This window comes from Cololabis saira, chromosome 14 (genome assembly GCF_033807715.1).
Source record: "Cololabis saira isolate AMF1-May2022 chromosome 14, fColSai1.1, whole genome shotgun sequence".
NCBI lineage: Eukaryota > Metazoa > Chordata > Actinopteri > Beloniformes > Belonidae > Cololabis > Cololabis saira.
In genome coordinates, this window is record NC_084600.1 from 13,017,855 (window position 1) to 13,040,724 (window position 22,870).

The 22,870-nt window shown below is 43.9% G+C and overlaps 1 protein-coding gene across 1 annotated transcript; it reads right to left on the reverse strand.

The window, feature by feature from the left end:
• Positions 1-1,104: 1,104 nt before the first annotated feature.
• Positions 1,105-22,852, reverse strand: LOC133460172 (von Willebrand factor A domain-containing protein 7-like). Its single transcript, XM_061740735.1, has 16 exons — positions 22,728-22,852; positions 21,563-21,753; positions 21,177-21,449; positions 20,977-21,070; positions 20,770-20,895; positions 13,936-14,122; positions 13,671-13,840; positions 13,397-13,509; positions 13,191-13,307; positions 10,273-10,485; positions 10,059-10,191; positions 9,775-9,924; positions 3,269-3,361; positions 2,915-3,192; positions 2,523-2,816; positions 1,105-1,569 (listed from the first exon to the last, which is right to left on the reverse strand). Exons 2-16 carry the CDS (start codon positions 21,734-21,736, stop codon positions 1,105-1,107), a joined length of 2,880 nt encoding a protein of 959 aa, XP_061596719.1. The 5' UTR covers positions 21,737-21,753; positions 22,728-22,852.
• Between the last annotated feature and the right edge of the window lie 18 nt (positions 22,853-22,870).

The following is a 22,870-nucleotide window of genomic DNA, read 5'->3' on the forward strand; positions in this document are numbered from 1 at the left end:
GGAACCTCCTGCTGGAGTTCAGCTGGGCAGAGCAGGAAAAGATAGAACAGACAGAGAGGATGAAGAACAGAGAAAGGAGAGACAGACACAATGGCTAACTGGTGAAATACTGGGATGACTGTATAAGCAGATGTAGACAGCAGACACTGAGGTGGTCATAGAAACACTTTATTATCTTTCAAATATGCATTTGTTTTCACGTCATTGCACATTGTCTCTTATATTAAAAATATCTGTAACTCATCCGTTGCTTTATACCACAATTATTCCCCAATTGTTATATGATAAAGGTCCATGATATATTTACCAAAAAATGAATCAAGAAAGCAACATCCCCAGTCCAATCTAAATATATATTTGTTTTTTTTTTTTAGTTAAAACTTTGCAGCCATATTAATACATGAGTAAAATGTCTCTTAATACCGTGATTAAGAATGGTTATAATAATAATGCTTCTGTATGTCTACTTATGGTGTAAAACTTTGGAACAGCCTGAGCATAGATCTAAAACAAAGTAAAAACATATCACAATTTAAAAAAGCTATAAAGAAACTTTTTTTCTCAAAATACAGTGGCGAATAAAAATGTAGATATATATATATAGATTTATTTAATATATGTAGATATATAGATTAATATTATGGAAACATGTTATATATATATATGTATGTATATGGATATATAGTGATATATTATACATACAGTATTTATGTATGGGTATATCTCTGTTAATATATATGGATATATAGCTATATGTAGATATGTTGGTAAAAGGATGTATATTCATGTTGATATATAGACTTATATTATGTTTTTTTTTGTGTTCTATAAGTAAGCTCATTGATTCTCTTGCTATTTTGGAAAAATTAATATAAGATTTAGGGGTAGGACCTGATAAGTATATACTTCAATCTTACTCCCTTTCGAATATGCTGGTGGATCTGCAAGGTCTGCCTTGTCTTTTTTTTTTTTTTTTTTTTAACTTTTTAGTATTGCTCTTTCTAATTTGCATATTCGAAATAAAGCTCAATAATATAATATATAAAAATGCTTACAGATTTTTAGGTCATTAATCACACATAGGAAGTGAACATTTTCAAATATTTAGATGATTTCTGTCTCAGACATTAAAGTCAGCACTAGGACAGCGATGCCGAGACAAAGAAAGGAAGACTGAACAGCTCTGGTTGATGAAGATGCTGCCGCTGGTGTTGCATCTTGTGGACTGTTAGTAATCCCATCTTGTGGACTGTTAGTAGTCACATCTTGCGTGGTCGTTGTACGGACAGAGTAACTACAGCTTTCCACATTACCCACCCGATCCACAGTCACCAACTGTACATCTGGAGAGCAGCAGGATGAGGTATAGTTCACCAGCGTGTTGTTGTCAGCTGTCATGCTGGTGTTCAGGGTGCCATTGCCTTCTCGGAGCCGGACACTGTCGATCCCAGTCCCGTTAGACCCATCGCTCACCAGAACAGAGAGCTCCCACATCGACTGGCTGCAGGTTTCAGAGCAGTTGGACTGCAGGCTGAGCAGCTGACACTCTGGCTGAAGGAAGTCAGTTACCTGTGAAGAGGTGAAAATAGAAAGTAATGTCAGTCAGTAACCACAATGATGCGTTAGACCAGGGGTGTCAAACTCATTTTGCTTGGCGGGCCGGATTTGACCAATTCTTTTCTCGCGGGCCGCACGCTCAAAAACTGTGCAAAATTTTTTTTTTCTAATTCTTTTTTTGTACTATTGTTATCTAATCCAATATCAGTTTAGTTAATTTTAAAGGAAATATGCACTTTGTTTACACTCTAATTATGTCAAATATATTTCTTCAGGATCTTTTTTTGAAATTTCTCGTTTTTTTTCAAATTGTGTAAGATACTTTTAATATCATTTTACAAAGATAAACAGAAACAAGTATGTTTTTTTTTTATATTTCGCTTTTTTATAGGAAATTTAATTAAAAGCAAAATCTTTATTAGATCCGAGAGTGTTTCTTTGTGATTTAGAGATTTTTCTAGTACAATTAAGTGTATTTATTTTTAAAAATTGGCGCGGATATTTACACCAGTGTGCCGAAAAAGTCAGCACTTCTCTTTTACTGTTTTACTTTGTCACTATCCTCGTATTCAAAACTGAAATTCTCAGAATAAATATCTTCTATCATCTTTTTAAGCAGTGATATTTTTCCTGCGAAAATATATAATAGTAGTCAGTTAATAAAAATAAACGACCGTCTACAAAGAAATAAAATCAGCAAATGCATTCTAGAAAACTAAAAAAATGTCGAAAACTGCTCTCTTTGTGGAATAACGATGGATTTGTAGAAGAAATATATTATCGGATATGCGGCAATTATTTATGCCTACCTTTTTAGTAAATTAACATTTCGTTTTTTTGCGTTGGAAACTTCTCGCGGGCCGCACGAAAATCTCTCGGGCCGCATGCGGCCCGCTGCCGCACATTTGACTCCCCTGCTTTAGACTGTACAGAAATGTACATTTCTTACTAAAATGAGGCATTACCGGTTTCAGGACGGTGAAACGCAGCACTTCATAGTTTGAGTCTGTGCCCGCTGGAGACGTGGCCTCAATGGTGAGGGTGACACCAGTACCTGACCTGGTGCTGAGAGGAGCTGTGATGTTCATGGTACCATTAGCACTGCCTCCGTTATCCAGGAATAAAACTGATGAAAAACTCAAAGGAAAGGTTTGGTCATTGGTAGCTTGGATGGTGAAGTTTCCCCCTGTTCCGCTTGTCATCACAGAGAAGTGAACTTGAAAAGGTGATCCTGGCTCCAGGACACTGTCTGAATCCGTCTAAAATCAGAAGAAAAAGAGATTAAAATATACAATTAGAGCAACTCACATTAAATGACTATTAACATAAAAAGATTTAAGTTGCTGGATTTTCTTACAGAGGAAACACTGAGGGTGGAAGCTCTTAGTCTGGTGGGTGATTGTCTTTGGAAGATCTCAGGAGATGCTCTGGTGATGCTGCTGTTCTTCTGCCCTTTCACCAGTACCACAAACTCAAATGACGGGATCTCGTCAAAGCGGGCGAAGAATTCTCCTCCCCCCTGAGACTCCACGCTGCCATTAATCTGCCCTGAGCCTGACGATTCAACCAGAGTGACCTCTGTGACTGTGGCAGAGTCCCCTCCAATTAGTGTCACCATCAAAGTACCATTGACACCTTCAAAAGAGAAATAAATACATTTAGTACTTTACATGTATTGCATTGAATAATTATTGAATGGAAGTTTCCTTACCAGCTGAGGGACGATTCTCTTCAAGAACAAAGCCTTCAAACGGTCCCTGCGACATTTTCACAAAGTCAAACAGGAAGTCAATGAGACTTTCACCTGCAAATATAGCAGAAAACAAAGACAACAATTCAGCCACAGTGGAAGGGTCAGTGGGCACGGTTCCGGTGTCATGGCGGCAGCATAGTAATCCTCTGCATCCACCCTCCACAAACTTTTACGTAAACTTGTGAGAAAACTGTTCAGCTTTTGAGAAAAATTAACAGCTGTGTGGTCAGTTTTCCATTCTGGTTGCACAAACTTAACTTCTTAGTTAAAGCTTAAAGTAAATGAGAAAAACAAGAAAAGCAACCGCCGCCAAGCAAGACATGACGGCTCAAATTCACAAAGAGCTTGGTGGAGAAAATGCGGCACTGGCGCAAGTGATGGAGGCAACAATGGCAAGATATTTCAATGAAGCTGATGAGAAATCTGAAGCTCGTTTCAACAGACTTGAGAAACGAATTGACAATATGCACGCTACTCTGTCAAAGCACACTGAGGAAATAAGACATATCCATTCCGCACTGAAACTGTTAATCTCCAGGAGCGGGTCGCCAATGTGGAAAAGTCAACAGCTTTATGTCTGAAGAACCTACAAATTAACGAAACCAAACTCATTGAAATGGAGGATAGGGCACGCAGGGATAACCTTCTCATATTCAACCTCAAAGAGGGAGCCGAGAGCCCGAATGCTCGTGCTTACCTGATGGAGATGATTCCTGAATGGTTCCCCGCCCTCGGACCCACCTCGCCGGAGCTGATGAGGTGTCATCGGCTCGGACATCTATCCAAGCCGGGTCCCGGTAAGGCACAACGCCCGCGCCCGCTGATCATCAAGTGCCTCCGCTACACTGATAGAGATCGCTTACTCAACGAAGCCAGGAAGAACCCTCCGGAGGTGGAGGGCATCCAGCTGAAGTTCACTGCCGACTACAGCGAGGCTACAACCAGGCGTCGGAGACCGTGCTACAAGCTGATGTACGAGGCCCGCACTCACGGATTTGAGGCTTTCCTTCTTTATCCTGCTACAATCAAGCTGTCCCGGGGGGGCAACATTTACACCTTCCAGGACCTGAGCGACGCCGAACAGTTCATTGCTTCCCTGGAGAAAGATCAAGCCTCGGTTGGTAAATAAGCGCCGACAATGGTAAGTCTGAACTGACTGGGGGCTGATTCGTGGTTCTGCGTTGCGCCGGCGCGGAGGCTACGGCGTAGGGTCTGCGGCGACGCGTACCTTGCGGCGTGGGCTCTGCGTCGGTCTGGCGCGGAGCCGCAACTCGGACTTTAGTTTCATCAAAGTAAATCTCTTTCGAACTCTTCAGACTACTAAACCAGGATGTGTATTCCATATCTCCCTTTCTCTCTTCGTGGCGTTCTCTACAAAGTGACTTTAATATGATATTTGCTGTCTTTGATAAGCCTATGAGATGTAGTTAATTTCACTATTTAGTTTATTAAACCCTTTACTGACAGCTCTCTCTGTTGATTGTTGTTCCTCTAGGCTTAAGGAAACCTGATATTTTTTGTGATGCCCCATTTTGCGTGGTTTACTGTCACATAGTTTAAATACAAGCCCTTATTTTTTATTTTTCAGTGGAGGGTGGAGGGGCTATGACTGTTCTGATCCCATGATGACTGGTATACTTTTTTTGGGGGGTGGGCTGTCTTCTCCTTTTTTCTGGAGAGGACTTTGGATGGTCAAGGCAGAGCTTTTTTCTTTTTTTCTTTTTTCTTGTTTTTTTTTTTGTTTTTGTGTGTGTGTGTGTGTGTGTGTGTATGTACGTATTGGCTCATGTGGGGGGTGGGTGGGGGGGGGGTCCAGGTGTCCTTTGTATTTCCAACCCTACCAAACGGGATTTATTTATTGTATTCGTGGATCTGTATGCCAACCTTCAATCTAAATAAATATGAATAATATTAATATTCTGTCATGGAATTCACGGGGCCTTAATTCACCCCAGAAGCGTACTAGTACTCTGAAGCTCCTTTTATAGGAAGAATATCCACTTTGCTTTTATACAGGAGTCACACCTTCTTGAAGTTGATGTACACAGATTTAAGAATAAATACTATCATGTGATTGCCTCCTCCTGTTACACCAAAAGGAGCAAAGGGGTTTTTATAGCTGCAAAACGTAACCTAAATTATACTAATTTGGGTACAGGAGGATCTGATGATGGTCGAATCAATTTTTGCAAAATAGCTTATAATGGTATTAAGATTGCTCTGATCTGTGTTTATGCACCAAATTGTTTTGATCAGCATTTTTATGACTCACTAGCCTCTATATTAATAGATCTTCCAGAGTACCAGCTTTTGATAGGGGGTGATTTCAATGCTCTATGGCTCCATGACATTGATAGAACAGGAGTAACAGAAAGTAGAGATCAACAGCTGGCATCTATAGCATTACAGAAATTGTCTACAGATCATGGTGTGATTGATATTTGGCGCCTGATGAATCCTTCCACCAGAGAATTTTCTTTCTTCTCCGCTCGACATAAGACTTTTTCAAGAATTGACTATATTTTTGCATCCAAAACTCTTTTTAGTGATATTCACAAAACTGGAATGACTCCAATCTCATTATCTGATCATAGGGCTGTTTTATGTACTTTATCATTAAGAGCCAGTCAATCTAAGGCTGTCCGCTGGCGTTTTAACACGTCTCTACTTCAGAATGACACTTTTAGACGAGAGCTTGAGGCTGAATTGAACGAATTCATCACAATAAATAGTCCATCAGTTGATGATCCTCGTGTGTTATGGGATGCGGTTAAAGGTTGCATCAGAAACAAAGCGATTTCATTTGCATCAAATCTCAGTAAATCTAGAAAACATCGCATTGAATCTCTGGAATCTGAAATTGTAGCACTTGAGCAAGACATGATAAATAATATTTCTTGTGAAAATACCTGTAAGCGACGGAAATTACTTGGTGAACTAAATAGTCTGTTAAGAAGGGAAGCAGAATTTATTATCCACCGCACTAGGCAGAATTATTATATGAACAGTGCTCGACCTAGCCGATTGCTTGCACATAAAATACGAACAAATGATAATCTAGCAAATATATCAGCAATTAGGACGAATGAGGGGGACATAACATCTGATCCCATAAAGATTAATAGCACCTTTCAACTGTTTTACCAAAATCTTTATAAGTCAGAGGTGCTTCATGATGATAAACTCTGCTCTGAATTCCTTAGGCCATTGCATTTACCTACGCTAACTCAGGAGGCCACTTGTCAGTTAGAGGCACCTATCACTCTAGAAGAATTAAGGAAAGCCATCCAATCAATGAACAGAGGAAAATCTCCAGGCCTGGATGGATTACCACCAGAATTATATGATGCTTTCTGGCCTCAGCTTGGTCATTTGCTGTTAAATATGTTTAATTTTGCTATTAAAAGAGGATCCTTCTCTGTTAGTTCTAATATTGCAATCATTTCTCTTTTACTAAAAAAGGACAAACCATCTGATGACTGCAGTTCCTACAGGCCTTTAAGTCTCCTGAACTGTGAAGTTAAGCTTTACGCTAAGGTTTTAGCTACCCGTTTAGAACAGCATATGCCCCGTTTGGTCCACCACGACCAAACTGGGTTTATTAAATCCAGATTAGCATCTGATAATGTCCGTCGCTTACTCCATATTATAGATTCAGCCTCAGATTCGGAAGATCAAAGTGGCATTCTCTCATTAGATGCTGAGAAGGCTTTTGACCGGTTGGAATGGTGTTATTTATGGTCTGTACTCCAACACATGGGCTTCAGTGATAGTTTTATTTCTATGATTAAATTATTGTATGTCCCTTCTGCATTGTATGTCCCTTCTGCAGTTGTTATAACGGGCAACACTTGCTCATCTAGGTTTCCAGTCTCCAGATCCTCTCGTCAGGGCTGCCCTTTATCTCCACTTCTATTTTCTTTATCTCTGGAACCGGTTGCTCAGGTGATACGACAGTCAGAGGTTCTTGAACCAATTATTATTCACAATACTCCACATTATATCTCTCTGTACGCAGATGATATTTTGATTTTTACAAAAAATCCATCTAAATCTCTCCCACATCTCTTTAAAATGTTTGATGTCTTTAGCAGTATATCAGGTTATAAAATAAATTGGACAAAATCAGCCTTAATGCTATTGGGAAGACCGGGTGATCAGACTCCCCTCTTTAACATTCCAGTTGTTTGTGAATTTAAATATTTAGGAGTGTCCATCCATCCCTCCCTTACCTCACTAACCTCTGCTAACTATAATAAAGTCCTAAGTGATATTGATGGTGACTTGAAAAGATGGGGTATGCTCCCAACCTCCTTTCAATCCAGACTTTCAGTCATCAAGATGAATATACTGCCTCGCATTAATTTTATCAGTTCCATGATTCCTCTAGCTCCACCGGGTGGTTACTGGAAGAAGCTCCAGTCCATTATTAGTACATTCTTATGGAACAAAAAGAAACCCAGAATCAAAGCTGCTACTCTGCAAAGGTATAGATCCTCAGGAGGTGTTAATTTGCCCAATTTTGAATGGTATTCATGGTGTTTTATTTTGCGTCCACTTACTACTTGGCTGAACTCAGAGACTCTAGTGTCATGGCGCCCTATCGAAGAGCATCTAATCTGTCCACACAAACTGTCTAATCTGATATACTCCAATATACCCCAGAGGACAGTAAAACGCGATTTTGGGCCAATAATTTCGTATCTTTTTATAGTATGGCATAAAGTCCAGCGATTTGCCAAAATTCACAATCAATTCTTTGCTCAATCCCCTATTTTTCTTAATTACTCTCTTCTAATCGAGAAAAAACCAATTGTTTTCCCAAAATGGAGGGATAAAGGAGTCTGGGTTTTTAAAGACATCATAGGAAGAAGTGGGCTTCGTGAATTCCATGACTTAGATAGGTCTTACAACCTACCAGGTACTTTTTACTTTTATTTACAGTTACGTGCAGCAATGCGCGCTCAAGGTGTTCCGTGGGGCACTGAGTTGGAAAACCATCCTCTCCATGCTCTTTTTGACACTAAAGGCAAAAACAATGGTATTGTTTCTGATTTATATAAATTCATAACCAAGGCGTCATACAAACCTCTATTTCTTAATAGACTCTGGAAGACGGATATTAGTACTCCCTCAGATCTAGATTGGCAAACTATATGGTCAAATGTATCTTTGTCTTCCAGAAATCCTGATCATCAAATGATACACTACAAATTTATTCATAGATCTTACTTAACTCCTCGGAGACTACAACAAATGAAATTCAGAGATAATCCATACTGTGATTTTTGTCCAGACAATACCATTGCTACTTTCTATCATATGGTTTGGCAGTGTCCGGAGGTAAATAGTTTCTGGAATAATGTTTCGTGTATCATGTCTAACTTAACTGGAAAGGCCATTCCTCACTCACAAGCTTTGCTTTTACTTAATGACACCTCATCTCTAAAACTAACTATAAACAACAAGCGTTTATTGTTGGCTGGTGTTACTGCCGCTAAAAGAATGATAGCCTGTCGCTGGAAACCACCACATGCACTGTCAGTGAGGGAATGGCTTTTTGCTTACCGGGATATTGCACAGCTTGAGCTTTCTACAGCTCGCCTACATCATGCCAAATCACCAAATATCAATTGCTGGTCAAATCTATTAGAGAAAATTTCTGAGAGGTTATGAATGTTTGTGGTCCAACTCGTCCATGGTTTACATGATCTTTGTCTGTTTGGTTTTATGTTTAGAATGGCTTATTTAGTGAATGGGAATGTCATGGGATTCCTGGATGGCAAGGGGAGGGGGTTGGGAGTGGTGTACGTGCTTTGTGTTTTGTTGCTGCTGTTGTTTTTGTTTTGTGTGTTCTGTTTTGTGCTTCTTTTTTTTTTTTTTTTTTTTTTTTTATTTATTTATTTTTTTTTTTTTTGGCTCTCTGCATTTGGATTCATTATTTGGGGGGGTATGGGGTGGGGGTGAAGTGGGTTGGTGGGAGTGGGAGGGTGTGGGAAGGAAGGGGGAAGAAGCATCTGAGCAGGTGGTGTTTTGTTGTATTTTTCTTTTTCTCTCCCTGGACTGTGGGGACGCTTCTCTATATATATAAATGAAAAATAAATAAAAAGTTGATCACAAAAAAAAAAACAATTCAGCCACAGTGGTCACACGCTTCCCAAAATGGAGCTGATAAGCAGCTGTTTTTCAGATTTCTTCTCTAACTTCTTTGCATATTTCTCACCATTATGCTGTTTCAATTGTAAGTCAACTGAAAAACTAAATAATGCCCCCTAAATAACAGATTTTTTGGAGTAATTTTAATTTGTAAGAATTTTAGCATCAGACATTATCACAAAACATAAAACAGAAATATTACCAATCTACCTTGCTAGGTGTCCCTTTGTTTTATGATTTGGCCAAACCAGACATTAATGATACAAATGTTTTATTTTTATTCAGCAATGTAATCTTGACGGTCTCACCTATAACCTTCAGAGTGTAGGGATTTGTTGAGTCCATTCTTATTTCCCACATTCCCACTTCTGTTTGAAGCTGCAGGCTGTGGAAGTTTCCCACTGATTTCACCGTGATGATCGATGATCCTGTTGTATTAGTGGTGCTTTGAATCACACCTAAAATGAAAAATAGAAACAATGAGCAGAACTGAATAAATTGTGAATCTTTTTTTTTTAAATAACAGAAAAAATTTGATTTGTAAATCACTACGTATCAACAAGTCAACCAATATCAAAACCATCGTGTTCACCTGAGGGATTGATGAGTGTAAAATCGACAGAAATCCCAGTAATGTATATCGTCAGGTTTTTTACTGACTCATCAACTGTGAATGTGAAATTTTCAGCCTTTCCGGTGCTCCTGGCTGCTTGGAGAAGGGTCACCTACACAACCAAACAGAACTAATGACATAAGGAAAACATTTACATTTAATAAATCAACAGAAAATCAGTGGGAGCAGGTACCTGGGCGGAGCTGGTGGATTGTGTAATGATGCTGATGGCCTCGAGAAGCTTATCTTTAGAGACTTCAATAGCCTGGCCCCCTGAAGCCTGAGAAAGGTCTCTGTACAGCTGAACATCCGATCTCACCATCCGATGGCTATGTTGCTGCTGTGGATCATTACTAGCTTGTCTTCGACGACGAGACCCTAGTATGCCAGTAATCATGAAGTTCACCTTAAACAAAATGAGCTGAGTGAGGATCGTGGTCTTTATTATTAGTCTCATGGATGGTTCAAAATGCTCAACAGCACCCCCTAGAAAACTTGGTGCCTCAAGCCTCACAATCAGAAGTGTCAAGTAACGAAGTAAAAATACTTTGTTACCTTACTTAAGTAGAAATTTTGGTTATCTATACTTCACTGGAGTAATTATTTTTCAGACGACTTTTTACTTTTACTCTTTACATTTTAAAAACAGCCTCGTTACTCTATTTCATTTCAGCCTTTAAATAAAAACTATCCAGTTAAATTGCTCCATCCGGATAGAGTGAATTTGGTTGTGGTTGTTTCAGATGTTCTTGTCCAGTTTTGTTCTTACATCCGTTCCCTCAGATTCCTGCAACTAAACTTGGATGTACCGGTACATTCCAATAAAGGTTAGGATAAAAGATAACATGCCTCTGAAGTTTGACTTTTTGCACCATTACAATACTTATAGGCAACTAGTCATCATATCTCCTGCTCTCTGAAACACATGTTAATGCTCAATAGTACACATATATGGTTCTTTAATATATTTGCATTATACTAAGATGCATTCATTTTCAATGGCTTTTGTCCTTAATGGCTTTTTTTCCCCCTTACATTACTTTTACTTTTATACTTTAAGTAGTACTTTTACTTGAGTAAAAAACTTGACTTGATACTTCAACTTCTACAGGAGTATTTTTAAACTCTAGTATCTATACTTCTACCTGAGTAATGAATGTGAATACTTTTGACACCTCTGCTCACAATACGGTTTGACGTACATGCACAAAAATCGGTACACACCTGTATCATGTCGCAACTTAAAGAAAAGTCTCTTGGCGCCATGGCCGAAACCGAACAGGAAGTCAGCCATTTTGAATTAATCGTAATTTTGACGCAATTTATGCCATTTCTTCGGCCGTTAATGCAGCCCAAACTGTAACCTGCACCCAGGTGTGTTATACATCAAAATCTGCGTCTCCATCCTGCGACGATGGGCATTACTTTTCTCAGTCAAAATCGTTACCGTGGCGACGATAGACGCCAAAAAGCGCGCCCCCCCCTTCATCTGATTGGTCCATATTTGATAGTTCCTACTTTCTGCCATAACTTTTGAATGGTTTGATATAGAGTCGTGGGTGGTGTCATCGGACATGGTTTTGAGTCCTTGAACATAATTGGTGCAAATTAGCCCCGCCCCTTCTTCTGATTGGTTGATATGTGATAGTTTCTATTTTCTGCAATAACTTTTGTATGGTTTGACATAAAGAGTCGTGGGTGGTGTCATCGGACATGGTTTTGAATCCTTGAACGCAGGCGCGTCATTTCCGCCGGTGACGGTGGGGACGCGTCCCCACCACTTTGTCTGACGAGCAGATTTGTCCCCACCACTTAAAAAAAAAAAAAAAATTAAGTAAGACGCGATTTGTCCCGTATTTTCATTAACACCCCATACACACGTCTGTCACACACACATCAACAATAAATTTATCAATAATGAACAAATTAAAACACAGGAAACATTAAGGCCAGCAAAATCTTAGTGGCGGGACAACAGGACCTGCTGCGTCTGTGCCAGATCTGTATGTGTGTGACAGACAGCGCTGCGGGGAGGACGCGGCTTCACCTCCAGGTAGGAGTTGGGAAATGGGAATTAAAAGTTGCGTTCCGCAGGCCCGTGTCTACGAGGGTGCATAAGCATACATGCATTGCACCCTCATTTTGTGTGTCTTCATGCTCAGTTGAAAAGACTGACAAATGCGCGCGCGTCAAGCCTGATTTATGGTTCCGCGTTAAATCGACGGCGTAGCCTACGGCGTACGTTACGCAGCGTCGCGCACCGTACGTTCGCATCCCTGCGTATCCTACGCCGTAGGCTCTGCGTTGGTGCAACGCGGAACCATAAATCAGTCAATGTCCGTCACTGATCTGCTTCCAGCGCGCAGTTTCCTGCACCAGCCAGTGCTGCTCTCTGCTCCTCCGTTAACACAAAGTAACCGTGGATATTCGCAAGTGGTTCAGCACAACGACACAAACAAGTTTACTGTCTCAGAAAATTAGAATATTATGATAAAGTCCTTTATTTTTCTGGAGTCTAAAAATGTCATACATTCTGGATTCATTACAAATCAACTGAAATATTGCAAGCCTTTTATTATTTTAATATTGCTGATTATGGCTTACAGTTTAAGATTAAGATTCCCAGAATATTAAATTTTTTTGAGATAGGATATTTGAGTTTTCTTAAACTGTAAGCCATGATCAGCAATATTAAAATAATAATAATAATAAGCAATGCCTATTATTTATCATGAAACCTCAATTCGGAAGTAATGGGCCTAGCTCGTACCCAGCACTTTTCAAACCTTACTCAGGTTTATGGTAAATGTCCCCAGCACTTCTGAAATCAAACTGACGCCCATGCTTGAACGTAATTGGTGCAAATTAGCCCCGCCCCTTCATCTGATTGGTCGATATCTGATAGTTCCTACTTTCTGCCATAACTTTTGAATGGTTTGATATAGAGAGTCGTGGGTGGTGTCATCCGCTAAATGTCCAGGCCTGAAGAATCTACATGCAAGTCATACAAGCGCTTCCACTGCAGCCTGAACATGCACAAGGGTGCGAGGGCCCATTCATCGCTGCTTGCAGCTTTAATTTTTACTTTTTTCTTGACACAGAACGACTCACCACTGACTTGCTCTGCTCTATGAGTGCTATCACCGGATTCCTCAGGTGCCCGTCTTTAGCAGTCGCATCCGTGAAAACAAAGATCTCAGAATTGGAGGGAGTGCCAGTTAAAGCCAGCTTTGTATGGAAGAAAAAGAATAACAGAAGAAAACATTAGTTTAAGCTTCCAAGAGAAGATTTTAGTAACCTCTGTGACTTCAGAACACCTGAAGAGCTGAAAGACTCATTTCTGGAAAATCTCCACCACCGGTTGCTGGAAGTGAGTTGATGCTCTTCTTAAAAAGTTCAGGGTCTGTGGTCCTTGTCAGTGGCCCAAAATCTGTCCAGATGGATGAAAAAGCATGTAGTATGTAAAAAACAAAAGTATGTATATACTGTATGTACAGGTATATATACACTCAGTGGGCATGTTATGTAGAATATATCTATAACATCGACTACAAAAAACAAAGATAAACAGGAATGTAAAATCTGTTCTACCTGGATCATTGAAAGGTACAAGAATATAAGATGAGGGCTCATCCTCTGTTCCCACTTTACTGTCGATTATAGAGGCCGTGACAGTTCTCACGGCTGCAATATCATCGCTCATGCTTCCTGTTGTGTCAATCACAAAACAAAGGGCTGTACCCTTTGAGATTCCCATCATCCTGCAGAATGAAAGGACAATTCTGGGAAGTTAAGACTTTGTAAAATGTTTCTTCCTTTATCTCCATATTCAATGAAGGTGTGTAAAAGTTCATACTGAAGGAACTGTTTGTCCCCAGCAGCCCCTCGAACATCCTCCAGGAGCTCACTGGTTGCAGCTATTGCCAGATTTACAGCTTCAAAGTGGAGATGGCCGTGGCTGGAAGTTGGTGTATCTTTGTTAATCCCACCTTTAGGCTCAAATAAACTTGTTGTATCAGGGAAGTTACCGTGGCTGCATTTACCTGTTCATCATCAAAATAAGGAAAAAAAGGTTTGATAACTTTCTTTTTTACATTGAAAACATGTTTCCCCTTTATTGACTGACACATTTTTCTTTGTAAATGTTAGCAGTAACTAGCAGCCATATAATGTCTCTGTTTGTCACAGCTTGAAATGGGGTCTTCAATGAGCTCTCTTGGCAACAGGAGTGTGGTAGCAGATCTTATTAATCCCTGAACTTCCAAGGTGAGGCCTTAAATTGGTCTATCAAACTTGTTTTTTAAGCCCCAAGACTTTTAATCAGATTGAGTCTTTGTCCATTTGAACTGTGACTCACAACCTTAAACTCTTATTTATGCAGTGTGGCAGGACACATTATCCAGCAGAACTGTATGTGATTTGCTACTATGTTTAGGCATCTTTCAATGTACCTTCCTCATGAATGTCTGTCCAGTGGGGCCTTAACAGACTACAAAAGCATCACAGGGTCTCTTTGGTCATTGTCTCATCCCATTGTCCTCTTTCGGGCATCTCTTCTCCAGGTACGTAACATGATATAAGAAACCAGTTCACCTTCCTTCCCTTGCCCACTTTAAATACGTTGTGTGACGTCTTTTTATTATAAGTAATTTTGGTTAAGTTTGCCAATCTCTGTCTGTCTGTAGACTGACACTGTGTGCAAATATCGTTTGGTTACTTTGTAACCTTGGTTCTCTGAGTGAGAGACTATCTCTCCACTCCGTTACATATTCCATATGTACGGGGGATTGATCCCCCTGCTGTCAAGGTACGTGGATATTTCTTTAAGACACACCGGCTTGCCCGGCCACGCCCTAGGTTTACCTATAAAGCACCTGTGCTGGCGTGTAATCAGTGATAGTTTGATCGAAACATGTCTCCGAGCGGCCTGAAGAGCTGGAGAGATAGTCTCTCACTCAGAGAACCAAGGTTACAAAGTAACCAAACGTTCTCTATCGTATCGAGACTATCTCTCCACTCCGTTACATATTCCATATGTACGGGGAACTCTTTAAGACACCCCGTGAGGAGACGGTGCGGCTCACAGCCCAGTACACCAAAGTGACATCTCCTATTCTTCCACACTGTCTACATACCAGTCAGGACAGGGCCCCGCAAGACGCAAAGGCCAAGCCTGAGAGACAGACTGGCTGCTCAGGACAGTCTGCAAGTCGCAAGACTGACCAAAAGAAACCAAACAAAAGACAAGAACGGAGCGGCCGCTCCGATCAGCCCGCAAGGCGCCAAGCCGACCGAAGGAGACAACAAAGGATCTAACCAAAAGAAACAAAAAAGGTAGCCGGCTACCGTTGAGTCACACCCAGCACCCGTTCACCAAAGGAGGGGCTGGCAGCAACATTCAGACGGTAAAACCGTGAAAACGTGGACCGAGATGACCATGTGGCTGCTGCACAGATGGTAGCAGGAGAGGCCCCTCGCCACAAGGCCCATGCCACGTGTCGAGTGCGCCCAAACCCCGGACGGGACAGGCACACCGGAGAGCACATAAGCCTTCCGAATAGTGTCCACAATCCAGTGGGACAGTCGAGACTTTGATAATGGCCCGCCAAGACAGCTCGAGTTGAAGCAAACAAAGAGCTGATCGGTCTTCCTGATGGCCTGCGTGCGCCGTATGTACTCCGTCAGGGCCCTGACAGGGCATAGCACGGGCAGGAGCTGCTCATTCGACTGTCCCACCTCAGAAGAGGACAGTGACCGCAGCTCGACTGTCTGGGACAGATGAAACTCAGACAGAACCTTAGGCAGAAAGGCTGGATTGGGGCGGAGGACAACCCCCGAGCCATCCGGCAGGAACCTGCAGCAGTCACTGTGAACAGACAGTGCATGGAGCTCGCTCACCCTCCTGGCAGAAGTCACAGCCAGCAGAAACGCGGTCTTAAACGAGAGCCATTGCAAATCAGCAACCCCAAGGGGCTCAAAGGGGGAATGCTGAAGTGCACCAAGGACGATATCCAAGTCCCAAGAAGGGACAGAAGGTCCAGTCCGACGAACCGCAAGCCTCTGGGCACCCTTAAGGAATCGGGAAATCAGGGAGCAGCCATCGGGAGACAAAGCATGCTCACCGACACGAACTGCCTTGACAGCTGCCACCATACCTCGTAGGGTGGCAGCAGACTTCCCAGCCTCCAATTGAGACTGTAAAAACGACAGGATGCCCCGGGCGTTGGCCGAATAGGGATCCATCTGGTGCACCCCACACCAAGTGGTAAACACCCCCCATCGGTATGAGTAGGCAGCCCTAGTGGAAGGTGCCCGGGCCGCTTGCACAGTCTTCACCACAGACTCTGGCAAGCCTAAAGCCAGGAGCCCGTCCCTCTCAGGGGCCAGGCCGCCAGTCTGAGCCCCGCTAGGAAGGGGTGGAACAGGGCTCCGCTCGCCTGGGACAGCAGGTCTCGCCGAAGCGGGAGAACCCATGGCGTGCCGTCCAGGAGATGTGGGATTGCAGAGAACCACAGCATGTGGGGCCAAAGAGGAGCCACCAGAATCACCCTCGCCCCCTCCACCCGAATCCTGTAAAGGAGAGGCTGGAGGAGAGTGAACGGAGGGAAGGCGTAGAGGAGGCCCCGAGGCTACGGGTGCGCCAGCGCATCCCACCCCAAGGGAGGATCGTCGTTCTTCAGGGAAAAGAACAGGCGACAATGCGTCGACTCCCTGGAAGCAAACAGGTCGACGTCCGCCCTGCCGAAACGACGCCAGATTTCCTCGACCACCTGAGGATGGAGTCTCCACTCCCCCGGTGTCGGCCCTCCTCTCGACATGAGGTCCGCTGCTGTGTTCAATGGTCCCGGCACGTGCACAGCCCTGAGCGAACAGAAGAGGGGGTGAGCCCACTGCCACAGCGTGGTTGCCAGCTTGCATAGGACAGGGGAGCCCAGACCCCCCTGTCTGTTGATGTAGGCCGCTGCTACTGTGCTGTCGGTCCTGAGAATGACATGGTGACCCCTCAGTCTTGGCAGGAACTGTCTGAGTGCCAAGAGGACAGCTTTCAGCTCCAGGACGTTTATGTGCTGGGACATCCAGCGACCGCTCCAGCGGTTGTTGACCCCGCAGCCTTCGTGGACAGCGCCCCAGCCTATTAGGGATGCGTCTGTGAATACCAGTTGGCGATACACCACCGGTCCCAGAGCACTCCCGTTCGCCAGATTGGCCACCCTCTCCACCAGGAGAGGGCCCTGTGGAGCCTCCGAGAAACCACAACCGTGATCCGGCGGGACATCTGAGGGCACAGACCCAGGCCCAGCAGGCACCGCTGGACGGGTCGCATATACAGGAGGGCAAGAGGGACCACCTGCACCATGGCTGCCATCAGGCCCATGAGACGGAGGCAGAGTCCCCAGCTGACCCGAGAGCGCAGCTGAAAGTGGCCGAGGCAGGCCGAGAAGGCCTGCTGCCTCTCCTGGGTCAGCGTGATAACCGCCCTCCTGGAGTCCAGAACCGTACCCAGGAAGGACGTCACCTGAGAAGGCTGGAGCTTGCTCTTCCTGTAATTCAGGCGCAGACCCAGGGCCTGAATGTGCTCCAGGAGCAGGGCCACATGGTGGTGGCAGAGCTCCTCCGAGGCCGCACAGACCAGCCAATCGTCGAGGTAATTGAGGATGCGGAGCCCCTGCAACCTCAGGGGCGCGAGGACCGCATCCATGCATCGGGTAAATGTCCGGGGAGCCAGGGATATGCCGAAAGGCAGGACCTGAAACTCGTACCGTCTGCCCTTGAAGCCGAACCTCAGAAACCGCCAGTGCCCCGGCCAGATGGGTATCTGGAAGTACGCATCTTTGAGGTCCACAGTGGCAAACCAGTCCCCCATGGTAACGGCCTGCCGCACCCTGGGGATCGTCAACATCCTGCACCTCAGGGGCCGCAGATATTTGTTGAGCACCCTGAGGTCCAGAATCGGGCGAAGTCCCCCATCCCGCTTGGGGACCAAGAAGTAGCGGGAGAAAAACCCAGCCCGGTGGTCCCCGCACTTCACCTCCCCTATGGCGTGTTTTTCCAGGAGGGAGGACAACTCCTCCCGCAGCACCTCTGCATGTTGAGGGTTGGTCACAGTAGTGAAGGTGGCCAACCTCGCCAAAGGGGGTCTGCGTGAAAATTGTAAGCGGTAGCCATGGGTCATGGTGGAAACCACCCATGGGTCCGCCGCCAAAGCCGCCCACGCGTCCCTGTAACGGTCCGTCGACAGGGGCAGCTGGCAGGCCGGGGTCTTGGCATAGTCAGGAGGGGGGTGGGCGCTTGGAGGACCCCTGAGCCGGACCCCCCCTCCTCCCCCGATGGCGGGAGTTACGCTGACGAAAAGCCTCCAGCTGGGGCCTGAGGTCCCCCGTACCCCATGTCGGGGCCTCTAGTGGACGGACGGCTGTTCTCGGCCGCCTGGAGCCCCTGGGGCGCCTGGAGAAGCCCGACACCTCTTGTGCGGTGCGGCGATTGTCCCGTGCCTGCTGCAGTAGCTGAGCTGCATTCGAACCGAACATGGCCGAAGGTTCCACCGGCAACCTAACCAAACAGTCCCGATCCCTTTGCTGGAGCTGAGACTGGGACAGCCATAAGTGGCGTCTAGCAACCCAAAAGGAAGCTAAGGCTCTGCCTGTAGCCACCGCCTGCTCCTTCATGATCGAAGAGAGGACTGAGGAAGCGGTCCGAAGCTCACCCGCAATATCAGAACCCCCGGGACCCTCCTGCACTGTCTTGGAGAGGTCACGAAGGTAGAGGGACATGATAGCCCCTGTATTCGTCAGACGGGTCTGGGTAGCCATAGGTCTGTGCAGCTTGGCCAGCAGGTCATCCATGAGTCTACAATTCCTGCTGGGACAGGTGGCTTTGCCGAGAATGGAGTCGGAGGGAGAAACGAGAGGAGAGAGAGCCGGATCCATCTGAGGGAGCGGCCCGCAGGCAACAAGCTCCCTGTCAGTCATGTCCGAAAACCTGCGACATGATGCGGACCACCTGTGTGCGGCTGCTGGTGAAGCAAACTGACCGCACACCAGTTCCTCGAAGTCCGGTAGGAGGGGCACCCGTACCGGTACGGGGCGGACCTCCCCGACCTCCTCAAACCGAGAGGTGGGCGCCGTAAGGTTGTCAGGGGGGGCCACACCCAGAGCCCTGGCCGCCCTGCCAATAACCTCATTGAAATGCGGGGTCGAAGAGCTTCCATCTTCTGCGCCGACCCCACTTTGCCCACAAGACTGGTCATCATCGTCGTCAGAAAAGACTGTCTCCACGTCGACCTCGTCTTCCACCTCCTCCAACCCCAGAGGGGGGGGGGGGGGAAGGGGGTCAACGCAAGGCCAGCACGACTGTGGGCTTTCTCTGGCCAAAAAAGCGTGCTGAGGTCCCAAACATTCAATACACTCATCGTGACCATCCTCCAGAGGCATGGAAACCTCACAGCCCATGCAAGAGCTTCGTCCCTGCTGGGCCGCCATGATTGCGCAATCACTCCGCTCCTTCTCAGGGGGCGGGGCCGACAGCGCCTGGAGCGTCACTGATTGTTTACACCGGCTCAGGCCACGAGACCATGGACAATACGCCGGAAGGTACCGGAGATCAGCACAGGTCCAGCCGGACGCGTCAACCCACGAAACCATGGGCCATATGCCGGGAGAGACCGGGGATCAGTACGGGTCCAGCCGGACGCGTCAGCTCACGCAGCATGAGCAATACGCCCGGAGGATGAATCACGGTCTCCTGACCGGAATAACAGCGCAGATCCACCCGGGCGCGTCAGCCCACGAGACCATGGACAATACGCCGGAATGGGATCACGGCTGCGTCTCTGTGCGTTTTCTGGAGAAGAAGGAGGGAACAGCAATCCAGGGAGGCTGCCCGGAGACAGACGCCCACCACAGCTACGGTGGGTAAGTGGATTCACGCTGCACCCTCACACTCACACTTCTCTGTAACACGGATCGTCTCACACTTGCACCTTGACTCAGGTGGAGATCAAACAATCACTGATTACACGCCAGCACAGGTGCTTTATAGGTAAACCTAGGGCGTGGCCGGGCAAGCCGGTGTGTCTTAAAGAAATATCCACGTACCTTGACAGCAGGGGGATCAATCCCCCGTACATATGGAATATGTAACGGAGTGGAGAGATAGTCTCGATACGATAGAGAACAACATACCACAATAGTGTAACAATTTACAGTAAGTTATGTAAAAATACCATGCAGTCTGAACCTAAACATTTGTGTCTCCCTCAAAGACTGTTGGAGGTGATTGACTACTATAACACAGTATAACATAGATAAATTACTGACGTGAAACCATTGTTAACTTTGATGCATCTTCATGGGCTCCAAGATCCAATTACTGATGTAAAAATGAAAACGTCACAGTATTCTGGGCTTCTAGAGCAGCCAGTGATACTAAACCAATAATGGATCATAGATAACTTAACTAAATTTATTTTATTGCTGGATCATTGCATAAAGAGCAAATGGAAAGCTAAATCGTAAACAAAAAGGATTTCAGGATTCAGTGCATTCTTTTTGCTCTCCACACCATGTTTATGTGGCTTGTGCTCACAACTATAAAGCAGAGGTTTCTGATCAGCCTGGTTCACTAGCTTTTTTCCTTCATATCACATAGGGCTAAAAATCAAGATAATGACAAATTATATGAAAATGTTCACCTGCAGGTTTAAAGGGTAAAATTGAAAAGTATCCAGAAGTAAGTATCTTTTCCTCGAGGATACCCTCCAAAATGTTGTTTGTGCAGTCGTCTCCATCACAGTTTCGGCAGGTTGCTCTGGTTTTATCTGCAGTTGGTATATATTATTAAACAGTGACAAAATGATCCCAAAAATATATTACACACACACACTCTCATATCTTTTAACCTGCTATTTTTCCAATATTGGCCTTTGGTTTGATAAGATTGGAGTTTGGGACTTGGTTCCTCAGTTCCACCCAGTTACTGTGACTGTAGAAATCCTACATGTTAGCAAAGAAAACCGAGATGGAAGAAAAATGCTCCTGTTATGTATATCTTCAGTCACACACAAAGATGTTTTTTTTTATGATTTATGCATTTATATACCTGTAAAGTGTGGAGTATTTTTCCCAGGATTGACGTCGCTGAAGTAAAGCTCTGAACCTGGTTGGCAGCTTTAATAGTTGACAAACCATCTGTGATGATCTTCTGTCCTTCTGTTAACTGCTCATCATCGCAGTGAGACTTTGGGTCAAAGACTTTAAAGATGTCTGTTAACCAGTTTTTTTTTTGGATCCGCTTGATGGTTTTACGGAAGCTCTTGGAGGATTTCCGTGCTTCACATGCAGCAGCAACTGACTCGGGAGTAAAAGGCTGAGGCTACACAAATACACACATTTACAGTCTCTTTAAACACAACCATATTTTGGACACAAAATCATTGAAAAAGTTTGCAGTATATATTTTAGGTTTTGGTGAATTGAATTTCTTACAGGAGAAGTGAATCCCTTTCCATCAGCCACGGCCAGAGTGCGGCAAACCCGCACTGTGGCATTTAAGATGGCTCTCTCAGTGATCTTTTGATGAGTCATAGAGTTTCCTATAATTTTAAATCCATGAACTTCACTCTGCACAAGCAAGAGACACAAGGCCACCAACCAAGACATCGCTGCACAACCTGTGACTGATAGAATTAACACAAATAAAATTATATGTTTCATGAAACTCTCTTCTGAAAGGGTTAGACAACTTGTATGTGAAGAAACATTTATCAGAGTACAGGAATCTGGCTGTTTTTTTTTTTTACTATATATTTGTTTTTTTTTCTTTTAATTGTACTTGTTGGACTTGTTTAGCAAGAATGGCCAGTTTTATTTTTTCACCATCTTTACCAAGTTTACTGTTGTGCTAGGTGGGAAGGGAACACTTCAACAAAAAAATGAAAAATAAATAATCTAGCACTAGCATGGCAGCACCTGTGTCCAACTGGACTCTCAGCAGTCTGACCAGCACTGATCCAGCTGGAGCCTCCTATGTGATTTCTTGTTTGTGTTGTTCTCAGATATAAGTCACTTTGGATAAAAGCGTCTGCTAAATGTGAGTAGTAGTAGCAGTAGTATACTTAGTGAATTTTAAAATAAACGAATCCAGCTTTTTCAAAATTATTATTTGTTATAAAAATCAGGTGAATACTAGATATTATTAAAGTTATGTTATATTAAAACTAATATTTTTTTTTCTTGTATGTTTCATATGTAAACCTAATTTATTCAGCAAAATTTTACAGTTAAAGGCTGTGGTGCATTGTTAAATTAAATGAGTTTCATTATGATGCGAAACTCAAGGGTAACAAACCTTTTTCGCCTGATTTTCCTCTACATTTGGAGTATTTTAGGAATTTAATGTGAATAATAAGTATATAATATAATTATATCATTGAGTGTCAACCAAATATTTTGTGCCGCCTTTCTTTTCTGATCCTATACATTTTATGAACAAGCTAAATATATAAATATTGACATAACTTCATGAAAAAAACATAAATCTGTGTAAGTATACAGTCAATGATTTAAAGTAGTAAGCTTTATCATTTTAATGCATAGATATAACTTGATAGAATCGAAAACATATTAATAAAAAGTATGAGCTGAGATTTACCTGTTCATCAAGTATGACGCTGTCCTGACCACATTGCTTCTGTTGTGTTGAGCCTTTTGCATTTATAATGTTTCATCAACAGGGTGGAGTTTCTTTTGGAAATGCCTTTAATATGACACTTTATGTGTCAGGATTTTGTGACC